Source organism: Lycorma delicatula, chromosome 11 (assembly GCF_047948215.1).
Source record: "Lycorma delicatula isolate Av1 chromosome 11, ASM4794821v1, whole genome shotgun sequence".
In the NCBI taxonomy this organism is placed as follows: domain Eukaryota; kingdom Metazoa; phylum Arthropoda; class Insecta; order Hemiptera; family Fulgoridae; genus Lycorma; species Lycorma delicatula.
In genome coordinates, this window is record NC_134465.1 from 39,240,837 (window position 1) to 39,257,224 (window position 16,388).

General features: G+C 33.5%; 1 protein-coding gene across 2 annotated transcripts in view; it reads right to left on the bottom strand.

Moving 5' to 3' along the window:
• LOC142332267 (alpha-N-acetylgalactosaminidase-like) overlaps window positions 1-16,388 on the bottom strand; it is a 49,883-nt gene that overhangs the window by 18,502 nt on the left and 14,993 nt on the right. For both annotated transcript variants that reach the window (XM_075378594.1, XM_075378593.1), the window contains exons 2-4: window positions 11,288-11,463; window positions 5,627-5,801; window positions 1,593-1,767 (exon numbers count right to left, since the gene is read on the bottom strand). In XM_075378594.1, coding sequence (XP_075234709.1) covers window positions 1,593-1,767; window positions 5,627-5,801; window positions 11,288-11,454 — 517 coding nt within the window. In that variant the 5' untranslated portion in view covers window positions 11,455-11,463. The remainder of the gene's footprint in view (window positions 1-1,592; window positions 1,768-5,626; window positions 5,802-11,287; window positions 11,464-16,388) is intronic.

Below are 16,388 nucleotides of genomic sequence, written 5' to 3' on the forward strand. Positions count from 1 at the left end.
ATGAAAAACCTGATTAGTTTTATTTATATTACTGCATATTAATTAATAAAGAACAAATTTTAAAAAGAGCTAAGAATTCAGTTTTTACGACAGCTTGTTTTTTAATAAGCTGAGGTAAAGGCAACCTCTGATTTTTATTTTACAGAAAAATAAAAATATTTTTATATTCAAGTTATGAATACATTTATAGGTTTTTAATATTTCTAATGCAATCTGCTCATGAGAAAATAATTTTGAAAACGAGATAAGCAAAAATTATACTCAATTATTTTTCTCTAATAATGGATGTTTCAAAAAGGACACACAACCCTTAGAAAGGTCTCAATTAAGATTAAGAAATAACACATACATAAATTTTATTTCTCCCTACATGTAAGTTGGGAACACTGTACTCAAGGTTAGCAGCTTATAACAGTTAAAATGTCCTTCTTATGCACTAGTGCTATACCAGTATAAATTAATCTCTATTGTGTTAACTACATTGTTTTCCAAGGACAAAGGTGTGTTTATTATTGACACTTATTGCGCATATAAATCTGAATAAGTGAAAGACGAGTTTCGGATAAAATTTTCCACTTCTTCAGTTCCTAATAAGTCGACAATATCGGGTTTAATTATTAAATTTTGTGAGACAGGGAGTGTATATAATCGAAAAAGCACAGGTGCTCACTGTTAACAGTAAAAGTTCAGGAAGATGACAGAATGTTTGACTAGCTCACCCAAAAAATCACTCAGAAAGTTATCTTTACAGTCTGGTCTTTCACTACATCAGCTTTCCTTCAGGGCTACTAAAAAATTACAATTGCATGCTTATCACATTGGTGCCATTCTAGAACTAAAAGAAGTAGACCACAGAAAATATTTACAGCATTGTCATCAGTTTCGTTCTCTTGTTGATAACAACAGTATTGAAGTTTTGGATCGTATTTATTTCAGCAATGAGGCATGGTTTCACTTGGATGGCTACATTAACAGCCAAAACTGCTGAACATGGAGCACTGAAAATCCACATGCATTTTACGAATAAGCATTACACACACATAAAATTGGTGCTTGGTGTGCAATCTCCTGGCGTCATGTAATAGGGCCTTTATTTTTTGACAAATCTGTAGATGGTATGAATTATCGCAACTTAATCAAACAGTTTATTGCTACATTAGATTAACACAAATGAAAATGTTGGTTCCAGGAGTATAATGCAACGTATCATGCTGTTAATGAAATGCTGGATATGTTACAGGAAGTTTTTGGCCATTGTTTGATATAAAAAGAATTGTGGCCTCCAAGATCCCCAGATCTTACACTGGTAAACATTTTCTTTTGGAGGTATTTAAAAAGTGCAGTTTCAAAATAATCCTCATATACTTGATGAATTGAATGCCAACATTGAAAGTGTAATTTCACACATTACTGAGCAAACATTAAGAAAAGTGGCTGCAAATGTTATGAAACATGTACGAACTTGCAAAGGGATAACAGGAAATCATTTTAAACATCTATTGTAAAGTTGTTACAGGTAATTTGAAATTTTTGAATAAATATTTTATTAACATTAATATTTTTGTCTCATGTAAGCAATTATGTTTTTATACCTTTATCCATTTTCCTAGTATCGGCATTACATCCATCAACTTTTAAGTAATCCACTTCCCACTCTGCAAATTTATTTGAATCTTGTTTTAAGTAATCGATCATCCCCGGATAACCTTCACATGTTTTGGTTCCATAATCTTCATACATTCCAAATTTTAAGCCTTTCGAATGAATCTGTAATTAAATTATTTTTATGCTAATAATTCTATGAAAATAAATTTATTTCATTAAGTACAATACTTGTAACAGACATGATTTGATTTACAGAAACTATTTTATCTATAGATTAATAATTTTATTAATCGTTATTTTTTAATTTATATATTTCCATTGTTTACATTACATAACATACAAGAGGTTATCTCTAATGTAAAGACCATTTCATTGTAAAAAAATTTATTCTGAAAACTTTATAAATATTTTTTATTTCTCTTAAATTTCATACCTTATACTAATTCTATATATAATTGCCACATGAATTAAGACATTTATCGTAATGGTACATCAGGTTCAATATACCCTCGTTGTTTTCTTTTGCCACCAATCCATTTAGCCACTGATTAACAGCACATTTAAGTTCATCGTCACCTATGAATTGCTAACACTCAAAAATTCTTTCAATTTCCCAAACAAATGGTAATCAGAAGGAGCTAAGTCTGGACTATATGGTGGGTGTTCATTCATTTCCCATCCACGTCACTGATTTTTAATGGCACGCTGTAACTTACATAGAATTTTGCAGTAGGCTTCTACATTTATAGTCATTCCACACGGCATGAAAACAATCAGCAGTATGCCAAATCTATCCCAAAAGACAGTGGTCATCAGTTTACGTCCAAATAACTGTGGCTTGACCTTTGTTGGTCTGGTTGGTGATTGAGGATGACACCATTCACTTGACGGTCGTTTTCTCTCTGGTGTGTAATATGAAATCCATGTTTCATCACTAGTAACAACTGAATTAAGGAACTCATCACCTTTTTTTGTATAGTGCACCAAAACTTCCGAAGCAGATTCCATTCAGATGTTTTAGTGACATTCCGTTAAGACGTGCACAAACCTTTCTGAAGCCTAAATGGTCGTGAAAATGCAGCCAATAACAACTCTTGAAACATCAGGAAAAAGAAGGGCAGGCTAGGTCAGAAATCATTGAGGAATGATCTTTTCTGATTTCATCATTGACGCGTTTCAACAAGTCCTCAGTGATTATCAAGACCTCCCCGAATGTTCTTCATCATGCACATTAATTCTGTTATTTCTAAACCTTTCACACCATTTTCAGACATTTCTTTCATTCATTACATTATCACCATATACAGCAACCAACTGCCTATGAATTTCAGCCGATTAAATGTTTTGTTGGTTTAAAAAAACATGACTTCACGTATTTCACAGTTAGTGGCAACATCGATTTTCCTATTCATTTTATAACATAATAACTCACATAAACAACAATGCAGTGACAACTAGCATAACCATGAATGACACAGGTTCGCCAACCTTAGGAGAGAAATTTCCCAGCGATCTTTACTTTAGAGATATCCCTTGTATATTAACTACTATAACATATTTTACTTGAAAGCAGTGCTTGTTGGACAAGTCTAAAGATTCAATGACCTTGAACTTTCTGCACTTGATTATATAATTTAATTCTAATTTTAAGGGCTGTTTGTAAAGTAGGACTTTCCAAAGTGACATAACTTTCCAAAATTTTGTTCCTTTCTACTCTATATATTTAGACCAATGACTTTCTAACTTCTTAATAACCTTGATAAGATGACTTTGTGATGAAGTTACTCTCATAAACAAGTTACATAAATCCTACAATAATGTGCTTATGACAAGATGAGTATGTGCTACCATTAAACAAAATTAGCTGAGAAATAATCAATAGCATCAAAGGTAGACTTTTCAACGTAGCATCAAAGAGATTTTTTTCAACAACAGAGAAGGCAGAAGAACCTAGGGGAGTACACCTTCAAAGATAATCAACAATCTACAAAGCAGTCCCTCCACTTGATTAGTTTAGTTTGGTTGTAGGATTCTTAGATCACCCAGTGAAACCTAAGAAAGAAATCAAAGAAATTTCCAATGCTTCATGACATGAGGGGAAGATAAAGAAGAGAAGAATTACTGTAGGTAAGTCATTTATTTGAAAAGTAGAAGGATGAGAATCCATACATGCAGGAGGTGTTTTTCTATATATTTTCAACCAAAATTTAATTTTTACAAAATTCTTCAATTTGGTCACATATTAAACAGGTTTGCTAACCATTTTAGGATGGGCATGATTAAAAAAAGCAGATTCTAGAATATTTTTAAGGAAGAAACTGGATTACAATTTTTTTTATCAGAAGAATATTAAGTTTTTAAAAATGAGTAATAATTTTTATTATTTTATAAGTGTAAATTTAATTTCTTCATAATGATCTTGAACACCACATTAACAGGTTGAAGACCTTGACATTTTTTTAACTTTGTTTGGTTTTAGTCAGAATGTTTTATGATTTCTGTAACATTTTGTTTAACAATTTTTCACATTTTTTTATTTTACCATTTTTTGTCAGTAAAAAACAAAATAGCTGCCTATTTTTTGCAGTAACATCCTCTTTTGCCCTTTTTTGGGACATGAGACTGATCAGTTCCCAACAGTTCACCAATAAATTCATACAATTAAATTAACTGTACACACTAATGAGACTGATATGTCCCACACCATCTTATTTTTACTTTTGAAAAACAGTCATTTTATTTTTTTATAGCTTTTGAATATGATACTCTGTCATTTTCTTTTTTTTCTATTACTATGCAAAAAATTACAACCAGATTTTTAATTACATTAAATTTAGTTGAAGAATAAATTTAATGTTATTAATTAAATTAAATTTAATGTTATAAGAATAAATTTATATTATAAATAATATAAATAGCTTATATTATTTTAACCACAAATTGCTATAAAAGCTTACAGATTTTTCCTATCTAAAACAAACAATTGATGCCTAAAAATTCTAACAATACTAAGAAACTAACAAAACTGAATCATACATCCTTAGAAATTGGAAATTTCATAACCTACCATATTTTAAGATGAACAATTTTTTGTTACACAACTGAGATGTAATAAAAACCACAACCCAGTTAAATAAAATCTAACAATGTTTATTTTTTATTATGGCTTTAGAGTATTTAAACAAAGATTATCAAGTTCTATGATATTTTTTTATTCCACATGTGTGTATTTAAAAAAACAACTCATACATTTTTATCACACACAAGGCACTTAAGTGCAAGTTTTGAACACTTATTCAGCTGATTATTGTGTGAGTTTTCATGACTTGTTCAAAAGATTGACCGATCCAATACAGTGCTCAAGTATATAGAACTGTATTCCTAACTCTTCTCTACTATTCAAAGGTTAATCATACAAGCAAGTGGTACCAAATGGTGTCAATCGAGTTTTAAAATTAGTATTGCATGTGGGACTGATCAGTGTCGCAATGTTTGCAGTACCAAACTACTTGTGAGAGTGGTAAGTCCCACAAGGTGTTAAAAAACAGTTTTGCATGTGGGACTGATCAGTGTTACTGCGCCTATAGTAAAACACTTTTGTGAGACTGATAAGTGCCACAAGGTCACCAACCTGTTAATAACAACCTATATAATTTGAGTGACATTTATCGTTATAGGTTGTAAAATATGTGTTCAAAACATCTGTCTGATAGGCAACAGCACAACTCATCTACACCGAGTTGTTTCCTTGTTACTATACCTTGTAGTAAAGCTACTAACAATTATGTCACATAAGAAACCAGTCATTCCTAAACTTAAAAGAGTCAAACAGTCAAAATGAACTAAAACATCTAAATGGGATGATGGAGATCAGCGACTACTCTAACCAGTAAAATTGTATCCTCACCTCAGTATTTACCTTTTCTTCTTTGCATATTATCAGTACTTCACTCGTCTCACAATCTGTATCTTATATATTATAATTACCATTAATTATTTTCTAATGAAAAAATTCACATACATAATCTGATAAGTTCTTAATTCCACTTGGAAACCGCTCAGGATCAGGTTGTAGGTTACCGTTTTCATCACGTGATTTTGAAAGCCAGCAATCATCGATTATTACATATTCATAACCTTTGTTTTTGTAACCTTCATCGACTAAAATATCAGCAACTTTACGATATAAAGTCTCACTGTAACAGATAATTTAACAGACTTTAGGAACATATTATGTTACAAGATTTTAAAGTTTAATTTATTAAACTCTATATAAATACAGTATTATATATATATAAATAGTCTATATAAATACAAACAAAAATTATTATGACTGGTTTTCAAAACTGCAGTAGATACCTTGTACATATTATAGAATTTGTGACAACTAGTTTCTTGTACTTATAAGGAAACATCTGATGAAAAGTTTAAGCTGAAGTATTTGTATACATGCCTTCAAGACATACATCCTAAGAAAAATAGAAAAGGATAACTTGAGGCTTTCAAGATGTGTAGTTGGAGAATTTTAAAGATTTTTTAAATGGATAAAGTTGAAACGAGGAAGTAATAAAAAAGTCTGATGTGGATATCACATGACTTCCTTGTACGCCTATTAAAATACATATACACATTTTTTAAAAATGAAAAGTACATAAAATTTTATTTCATTAATAACTTTTTTTATTATTATTACTGAATTATTATTTATCGTAAAAATTATTTTACAATCAGAGGTTAATAATTATTAATAATATAATACATTTATATTTTAAAAAAAAATAGATGAAGTCTGATTTGAACCGATGTGCCTTCCCCTTAAAAGATCCAATATTTCATTAATTAAAATTTTATATGTTTATAACTCTGGAACCGATGAAAATCAGTACCACTTATGATATATGTTGAAAAGCTCTCAATGAGGGCTTATTACTGCAGTTAAGAAAAAGTCCAAAATCCAATTTTTTTTGGATTTTGAGATTTTTTGGACACTTTCGGTTCATTCGATTGCAGTCAAAAGGGGAGGTGCACAACTAGATGTTACAACAGTCCTAAATCCAAAATTTCAACATCCTACGGCTAATCCTTTTTGAGTTATACGTACGTACGTAGAGACGTCACGCCGAAACAAGCCAAAATGGATATTTCCGTTGAAATCTGAAAACCGAAATTTTTTGCGATCAAAATACTTCCTTTACTTCATAAAAGTAAGCAAAAAGAGAAAACATATATAAAAAAAATTATCTTATCCTTTTACAAGAAGTTTGGTGAGCTATATTGTGCGCAGATTCAACAATCAGAACATGCATATATATTTCATCCAGGAATTTGTGCTCGGTTGATATAATTACCAAATTTGTTAAATGTTCTTGTAACATTGTCGATCGTAAGTAGTTTTTTTTATTATTTTTAATTTTCAAATGAACGTTCACCTGATGCTACAAAAACTGGTCGAGTTAAAATAATTCTTAATACTACAATGTTTCCTGAAGATTATTTTTAAAGTAATATTAGAACAAGTCAGATACTTGTAAATTAATATTTTCTGCTTTTATAAATGCCAATATTGACAAACTTTTATGATATAATTGGAAACTTCGTTCAATGACACATATTTCCTTTAAATTATATCGTAACGGTTTTATTGCGTCAACTCTGCTTGACTATCTACTATCACTTAAAGGTTTAAAATTTATATTTTTTACGTGTATTTTCAATACCGATTACCTTTATGGACTCAAAATACATATATTTCTTGTATTAAATAAAAAACCTTTGTACAGTTTCATAAAAAAATATTGGCACTATTATTAATAGTTAAATTTAAGCTACATGCTGAACAAGGAACATAAAATGCTGGAATATTTACGTTTAAAATTCTTTTTTGTAAACAACATGTTTTCCTTTCATATCAGCAGCATTATCATATAGTTGTCAGGTATTATAAATATTTAAAATTAATTTAGATAATTCTTCCAAAATGAGATCGCATAAGCCTCTTCAGTAGCGTTATTTATTGAAGAGAACCCAAAAAATGCACTTGATTTCCACTTTCTTGATTTCTAAATAAACAACGTATAATAACAGTTATTTGATCGACATCAGGCGTGCTGTCAAAAATGAAGGAAAATATTTGACTTTATGGATTAAACTCTAAAATTGTATTTTTAATTTTTGTACGGATCATGTTAATTATTTAATTCTGAGTTATTCTGCCTAAACAGCGAGGCATTAATTTATTAGAATTTTTAGATTTTTTAATTCTCTGAAGATGTTCTCGCATTACAGTATCAAAACTCGCAAATCAAATTATGTTCTGGACTACCAAGGGCAAGGATTCCCATGCAGCCTTGAGGTAAGTTTGGTTAGCTGGCATTTCTCCCACCACCACCCCATTCGGTCGCCCTAGAGCATAGACCAAATGTTCCGTGCCAAAAACGGTTACTGTGCCTCTAAAAACGGTATATCGACCTCGATTCTATATGCTCCTAATGAGCTACCTAACTTGCGTGAGCGAATTAAGCAGGGTGCCGTACAGCACCCGCTTAAGTGTCCCAATCGCTCACTTGTCAACAATAAAACTAAATCGGGGAGGCGCACCCCTTGTTACAATTAAAAAAACTTTTGTAGTTATAATATATAAAAGGCAGCAATTTAGGCGGCCACGCCTCGGTTGCTGTATGCCAGCCAGTACCTGTCCACCATTAACAGCGCTTGGAGCTTATTTGGCTGGTGGCCAGCCATTGTCTCAAGAACGGCTTCCCACAGCAGAGCTATAGGAGTTCGTGTTATGTTACATTAACCCTTAAAGTTGCCGATGACGGTTGAACATAGCAACCTCATCGAGGAACTCCCACACGGTCCGACAATGCGGCTCTCGCCACACTGACTCGCCGTTTGTGAGCGGCCAAGTTTCCCCCTGACCTCTAAGTTCTAGGGTGGCTCGATCTCTGGCCCCCCAAGAGCGGGGCAGTCGAACATCATATGCACGTTCGACTGGACATCACCGCAGACACACAACTCATCAGCCACCAGGCGAAACCGAAACAGATATTGGTTCAAATTCACATGGTTGGCGAGCACCTTGGCACCCGACGCCCTTAAAAACGAACTCGAGGCATACCATCCCCCTAGATCCTGTATAAAACTATACAAGGATCTTCCCTTAGTCGTGGTGTGCCATTCAAGCTGCCATGTCTCCATCGCGAGGCTCCATAGCCTCTTCCGCAGACGGGAGATGGGCAACTGTTCGAAATTTTGTTCCGGTGCATTGTGATCACCGTTCCGCTCCAGTTCTGGCCCGGCTCGAAACCGCATCCCAAATGCCTCGGCCTTCCGACCTCTTCGGAACTTCCACATGACTGCTCGAACTTTCACCACTAAATCGATTGGGAGAGCCTTTCCCAATACGGTGGTAGCCTCGTAGGAGGTTGTTTTAAATACACTAGTGCATACAATCATGGCTCTGCGCTGGGCACTCCTTAAATTTTGAAGCAGTGCTCTATTTCTTTCCAACGTATGCGCCCAAACTGGCGCCGTGTATGCGATCATACTTTCGAAGACGCCTCGGTACACCAAGTACATTTGGCGGCCGACAGCCCGTAATCCTTCCGAGCAATCCTCCTAAGCTTGTGCATCACAGAGACAGCGTCCGCCGCAACTTGCTTAATATGGTTACTAAAAAGCAACTTATCATCAAACAAAACACCTAGGTACTTATGAACCCTTACTCGGCTGATTACACAGCCTTTATATTTAATGTGGGGGTTTCGACTGCATGATAATTTGTGTGCACCCTTCAGAAGCATGAACTTCGTCTAGGGCACAGAAATATTTAAATTTTGAATGTCCATCCAGCCTTCGGCGGTTGACAAAGCCGCCTGCGCTCTACTTTCTAGCTGCAGTCGTGAATTGCCACGAACTAAAAGGAGACAGTCATCGGCGAAAGCCTGGGCCGTGACTCCTTCTGGGAATGTCAACCCCTGAAATCCGTCAAACACCAGGTTCCACAGCAGGGGGCCGAGAACGGAACCCTGCGGGCTTCCCCTGGTGACGGACTTTTCCACAACTAGGTGCGCATCTTGCCTTGGTAAAGTGGCATCTCAACGATGGTAGTAAGTGACAGTAAATGTCACGCGAGACTCTGCGGTGGAGCTGAGTGCGAGTAGAGGTCTGTCCGCCTCTCCCTGCTAGACCAGATCGGAGGTCCATAAATGACACCAAGTCAGGAGTATGAACTGATAGTTTGATTTCATTAAGGAAACTAGAAATAAATTTCGTTGTTGCGAACAACATTTTTGGTGGTATGTTATTTATTCAATTGCCTCGAATATTATGAGACATTTACGCACAAATTGGCTCTATAAAGTGTAAAACTAGGCGCGGGGTTCGTGCTTTCGCGAACTCTGTTAGCTAGTTCAGACGGCAACTATGCAGGACATTCAAAATGTCCGGACGAGGTCTGCATCGAAGGCAAAAGCCGAATTTATAAATCACTGATGTAAATGTCTACCGAGGCATTTAGATCGGTGGCATCCCAATGAGGCCTGGCTTATTACTATGAGATGTAAACGTTAGAGGGCGAAAGACGACTCCCATTGAAGTCCATCAGGGCTAAGAACTGGGGGGAGAGGTGTGGCAACCGGAAGATTTGTAAGGCGGGGTCTTCCCCCTACAGGTTGTAACTTTTAACTCGTACAGTGTTAAAGTTTAAGACGTTATAAAGTTTTTCCACAGAGTTACAACTCTTAATGTGCCACAGAAAAAAAGTTATGGAAATTTAAATTACACTGTACGTAGCGCGGACGGCGCCAGCTACTTGTGTACGCCTGCCGACCAATTACCAAAAAATATACACCGTTGAATACATTGTTTTAATGTGTATTTTTAAGCATTTTCATCGCTAATCCGACTACAATAACAATATATATATTATTACATCTAAATATAACAGATACATTTCACAATTTTTATACATTTGAAGATGGAAATTATCGATTAGAACGATTCCGATCGGTTTTTCATGTTTCTAAGCGACATTTTGGGGTTGCCCCGCTCGCCTAAAAGGCTTGGGACAGCGACGGATGTTCCATCCATCTGTGTTCCTGACCAGTGGTGGTGCATTTCCATGATTAAAATTAAACAGGGCGCTTCATTGTTTTACAGTCTTCTAAACTGTAGTTTTGTATATTATATGAAGATAAAAAAAACTTTATTTCTACCCATTCCCTCGACCGAGCGGAACAAAAATTAAACAGCATCGACGACCTGTATATTCAGAAGTCATCGTATAAAACACAAGACTGTAATAGATCATTTTGACATGCGCATAGCGGCTGCAAGATTTGTACTCGTATAATTTTGGCTAATCCAAAATTTGTACGACCAGAATTCCAAAAATCAATAAAAAAATATTTTTAAAAATGTGAAAACTTCTCCCAGACAGTCGGTAAAAGAAAAGCGCGAGTAACAATAGAATACAAAAAAACTAAGAGATTTCTGATGACATTCAAAAGTATCACCACGAAATCGGAATCGCAGAAAAGGGTATTTTAAACAGAATCGCTTTAGAAATTTAATTTATAATAAGAAAATGGTGAAAGAAACAACTAGAAGGAAGAAAGAAAACATGAAAAAACACTGCAATAAGTTACGATAGCGTAAAGTAAAAAAAAGTAGCACATACCTTATACATTCTTCAGGATAGTTTTCACAATCTGTAATACATCTATATCTTTCCCACGACATCCAACCCATCGGAGGCCGTAATGCAAGTCCATTATGTAAACTGTTGGTCGGCGTCATTATTTGTAGCAGTAATATCAACGAAGAAAATTCTAATTTCTTATTCATTATGTGGCCCTATAATAAAAACAAAGCACGATCTTTAAATTAAAGAAAAAATGAATGCATAATAATAATAGACACGATAAAACCAGTAATTACTTACGCGAGCGAGACTTTATTTAGATTAAATATGAAAAATAAGACTGAACCTTTGCTTAAAGTTGAACGCAGGATTCTTAGAACATGCAAAAACAAAAAAACATAAACACGAAAATCAGTACAGATTATTGTCTAATAAATTTCTGTACAAAAACTTGGAATCCTTAATTGATACTATGAAAAAGAAGCGAATTTCTTTCTGCGCACGCTTGTTAAGATTACCGCAGGATAGGATTACTAAGAGAATTATCGATCGATTTTTAAAAAAAATTTTTTCTTTAAAAAATCCGCCATTATGGATCAAAGAAATTAAAGAATATATGCAAGAATTAAATTTTACTTACGAAGATTTACTTAATAAATCCGAAAAATTAAAATTTGTTATTAAAGATCCGAATACCGACTTTAAAGTAAGAAATTTTAATTATACAAAAAGGATTTATTCAGAAGAGGATCGTAAAGCAAGATCATTAAGAATGACTAAATATTGGGAGAAAGTAAAAGCTAAGAACTTAAAGGTCAAAAGATCGGCAAAAAAGACTTGAATTATTTTGACTAAAGTGGTCCTTTGCGGCCTTTAAAAGTAAAATAAATAAATAAACAGATTCTTTTATTACGGTTTAATTTTTATAAAAACATCATTACAGTCGGCTGACAGATCCCTTTAAATATAATTATTGATTCCACTATGGAAGTTTACGATAAACTCTTGTACTTCTTGGTGGTTACTTATTAGGTTTTTTCATCGTATACGTGTACAGTAGTTTTTACTTCTTTTCTATTAATTACTTACTATTAAACGTCACAAAATAGTACTTTCTAATCTAACAGAGAGTTTGCCATTAGATTTTACTTTCCGACCTCTTATTTTTATCGAGAAAAGATTCTAAAAATAATCTCTCATTTTTCAATGATATGATCAAGATATGACGGAACTCCGATCGATAGTTTAAAAAAAATATTGTTTCAAACAAAAGCTACAACAAATTCTAGTCTGGCGGAAGGGTACATACGCAATTACATGCACGCCAAACCGGTATGCATCGTAATAGATCGCTACCCTTCTCTTACTCTTCTGCAATCTTTCTTGCCGATTCCCGGTGTTGCTCCTGAAAGAGTTCTGACGATAGCGACCTGAATCGGCTGAATCGATAGTGGTGAACGCGTCTTCCTAAATGAACTGATTTGGAGTTTCAGCGTTCAAGCCCTAGTAAAGTCAGTTATTTTTACACGGATTTGAAAACTAGATCGTGGATACCGGTTTCTTTGGTGGTTGGGTTTCAATTAACCACACATCTCAGGAATGGTAGAACTGAGACTGTACAAGACTGCACTTCATTTACACTCATACATATCCTCTGAAGTATTATCTGAAAGGTAATTACCGGAGGCTAAACGGGAAAAAGAAAGAAGTGTCGGCCAAATTTAAGGGCAGATTCAGGACATTAGAATAAATAAAAAATACAAAAAAACAAAAAAAATTACAAAAATATATTTGAATACATATAAAAAATTATTTTAAAAAAAAAGCTTTTATTTAAATAATATTAATAAAAAAGGAAACACGTTAGAAATACCCTCTAAAAAGTAAAAAATAAATTATTTAAATATCTAATAAATAAAAAATAAATAAATGCAATAATTATTAAATTTTAAAATTAAAAGTAATGAAAATATTTAGTTCAATAAAAGCGTGGCGCAGTTTTTATAATTTATTTAAAACAACACAGTATTTATTTTTACAACAATTAATCTTCATTTTCATTTTCAATTGCGACGCGAGGAGGCGGAAATGTCTGCTGGAACCTCTCCAGTTGAGACCGACTATCTACAAGTAACAATCTGGGAAAATGCACCCACTCGCTTTCTTTGTACGTGTTCTCACATAGTTGAAGTTCATCTTCAAAGTCTGCTTGTAAACTAAGCCAAATTGAACACACTCTTTCCGCTAAAAGTTTCATTTTAATTAATTATGAATTTTTATTTATTGAATTCATAATTACGATTACAAGTATAATAATTAATAATTTTTCAGATTACCGTCAAAATGTAATAACTTTGTGCAAGATTTCTAAATTTAATTTTTATTTTTAATCTTATTAACCCTTAAAGGTCATCTCGGTTTAAAATTCCCAATTTGATTTAATTCTTATGTTTTACTTTTTAGAGGGGGGTTTTCTAATTTGTTTCCTTTTTTTATTAATATTATTTAAATAAAAGCTTTTTTAAAAAATAATTTGTTATATGTAATCAAATATATTTTTGTATTTTTTATTTATTCTGATGTCCTGAATCTGTCCTTAAATTTGGCCGACACTTCTTTCTACTGTTATATATCATCAGCACATACTTCATGTAGTTTTTCCAATCTGCGATTACCTCTGACGCCATTTCCGAATCACGTTTACAAAATTTTGTAATTGTATATTCCTTTGACCAGCAGTAAATAATAATGGTTATAACGAATGATATAACCATTTATAATTAACCAAACTTAACCTACGCTCGCTAACCTCGACTAATTAACACAGTAATTTTTTGAGTATTTAAATAATAAATTCAGTAATTATTATAAATATTTTTTATATAAATAATCAAAACATTACTGTAAATTAGTCGAGGTTAGCGAGCGTAGGTTAAGTTTTGTTAATCTACAGGTGCTCCATATAAAACCCAAACCAACCTTATATTGGTAGGTATTGAAATAATAAAAAGGCATGTGTAAATATAAATGTAATTTTCACCATCCACATTACCCTACATTTAGAGTAAATGCTGGAAGTGGCCGCCATCTTCTTGAATACAAGCTTCAATTCTTTTTACAGCGTTTCTTGCAACTTTTTTCAAAGTTTGTGACTGGATATTTAATACAGCTTGTTCAACATTGACTTTCAATCGTTCAAGTGTTCGTGTTTTGTTGCTGTAGGCTTTTTCTTTGAGGTAACCCCGTAGAAAAAAATCCGCCGCAGTCAAATCTGGAGATCTTGGTGGCCACAAGCTTCGACCGATAACACAATTACCAAAGAATTCCTCAACGAAATCAGAAGTTGAACCTGCGTAGTGCGATGTCGCACCGCCATGTTGTAGCCAGCAGTGTCTATCTTTCTCTTCCAAGAGTGCAATGAACCGAAATAAAATCCTGATATCGTTCTGCATTAATGGTGTACTCGAAAAAAATAGGACCGATTATTTTCTTCCGCGATATCGCGCACCACACGCCCAACTAATGCGGGTGTAATTGTTTTTCGCGATGAACGTGGGGATTTTCAGCACTCCAAATTCTACTGTTTTGGCTGTTTACGTAGCCATCCAAATGAAACCGTGCTTCATCTGTGAAAAATAACGAATCCATAACATTAATTCCCTCACGCAGAAATCGACGGAACCGTTGGCAATATTGTAGCCATTTTTCTTTGTCGGGCTCAAGAAGTTGATGAACCGTTTGAATGCGATAAGGTCGAAATTGTAATTGTTTGGTCGCCCGATGAACAGTCGATTTAGACAAATTAATTTCAGCAGACAAACGTCTGATCGATTTATTTGTGGAGGCGAGTAATCGGTTTTTGATTTCAGTGACTGTATCTGTATTCAACACCGACGCAGATCTTTTGTGTTCCTTGTTATTAACAGAACCGGTCTCTCTAAATTTTGCAACTAACCTTAATACTGATGTTTTGTTAGGAGCTGGTTTATCTGGGTACTTATGGCGAAACAAATCTTGCACTGCAACCGTTGATTTCGTACTGAAGTACGACTCAACAATGAAAACACGTTCATCTAGCGAAAACACCATCTTGTCTCTAGCAATACACTGAACGTTATGATTGCATTATTGTTACTATCGGTAGTGTTCTAATGCGTCGCCGCGATGTTCAGATGTTGAACGAGTCCATTTCAGTAACGGGTAGGGAAGTATTCTTGACTTTTGAAATTTCACGGTTGAGTGATTGATGGGTTGCGTTTTATATGGGACACTCTGTATATCAATAATTATAAGTAATAATGGTTATTTGTCAAAAATTATTTTGACAAAAAAACTTTCAAGAATTGAAAAAAAAATATTTTTTACCTTTTTTCTCGCCTAAAAATTGTTTTTCTCCATAATAATTATTTATGAGTGATTCTGAGTTGATATGGGCAAGAATTTTTGGGTGGCATAAAACGGAAAAGTACCAAAATAAGTTTAAAAATGTTTAACTTGAAAATTCCAAAAAGGTGAATATTTAATTTTTTTTTAAATTATTACTTTTATTAAATAAAACGTTAATCCTTTTACTTCGAAAAAAACACCTCATTTGATAAACATCTGAGATACAAGGCTAAAATTAAACTGGATTGAAAAAATTATGCGTGAAAAAGGCAAAAAATTATCAGACTGCATATTTCACGTTGTAAATTTTCTACTGATATTGTTAAACGTTTATACTGCTTTACTATTATATAAACAGGAAGAGGGTATTTGTTTGTTCGGAATAAACAAAAAAAACTACTCAATCAATCGCAACCAAAATTTTACCTATATTTCTTGATATAACTGAGAAGATTTTCAGATAAATTTTATCTTGGAAAAATCTCTAAAACACACACACACACACACACACACACACACACGGTGTTCTGGGATGTATTTGCCGAACTTCAGGAAATAATTCAGGACACCAAAGTGAGAAAAAAGTTCATATCGACATAAGTCCTATTTTGCTTTATTATCCTGCTGGACGCCATTTTGTGTTATCAACAAAAAAAATTATTTCTCAGGAACGAGTAAACCTTCTTTAATTAAATTTGTCTAATCCAAGACTAGTGGTTTATTCTACAGAATAAAACGTTTTGAAAATGTC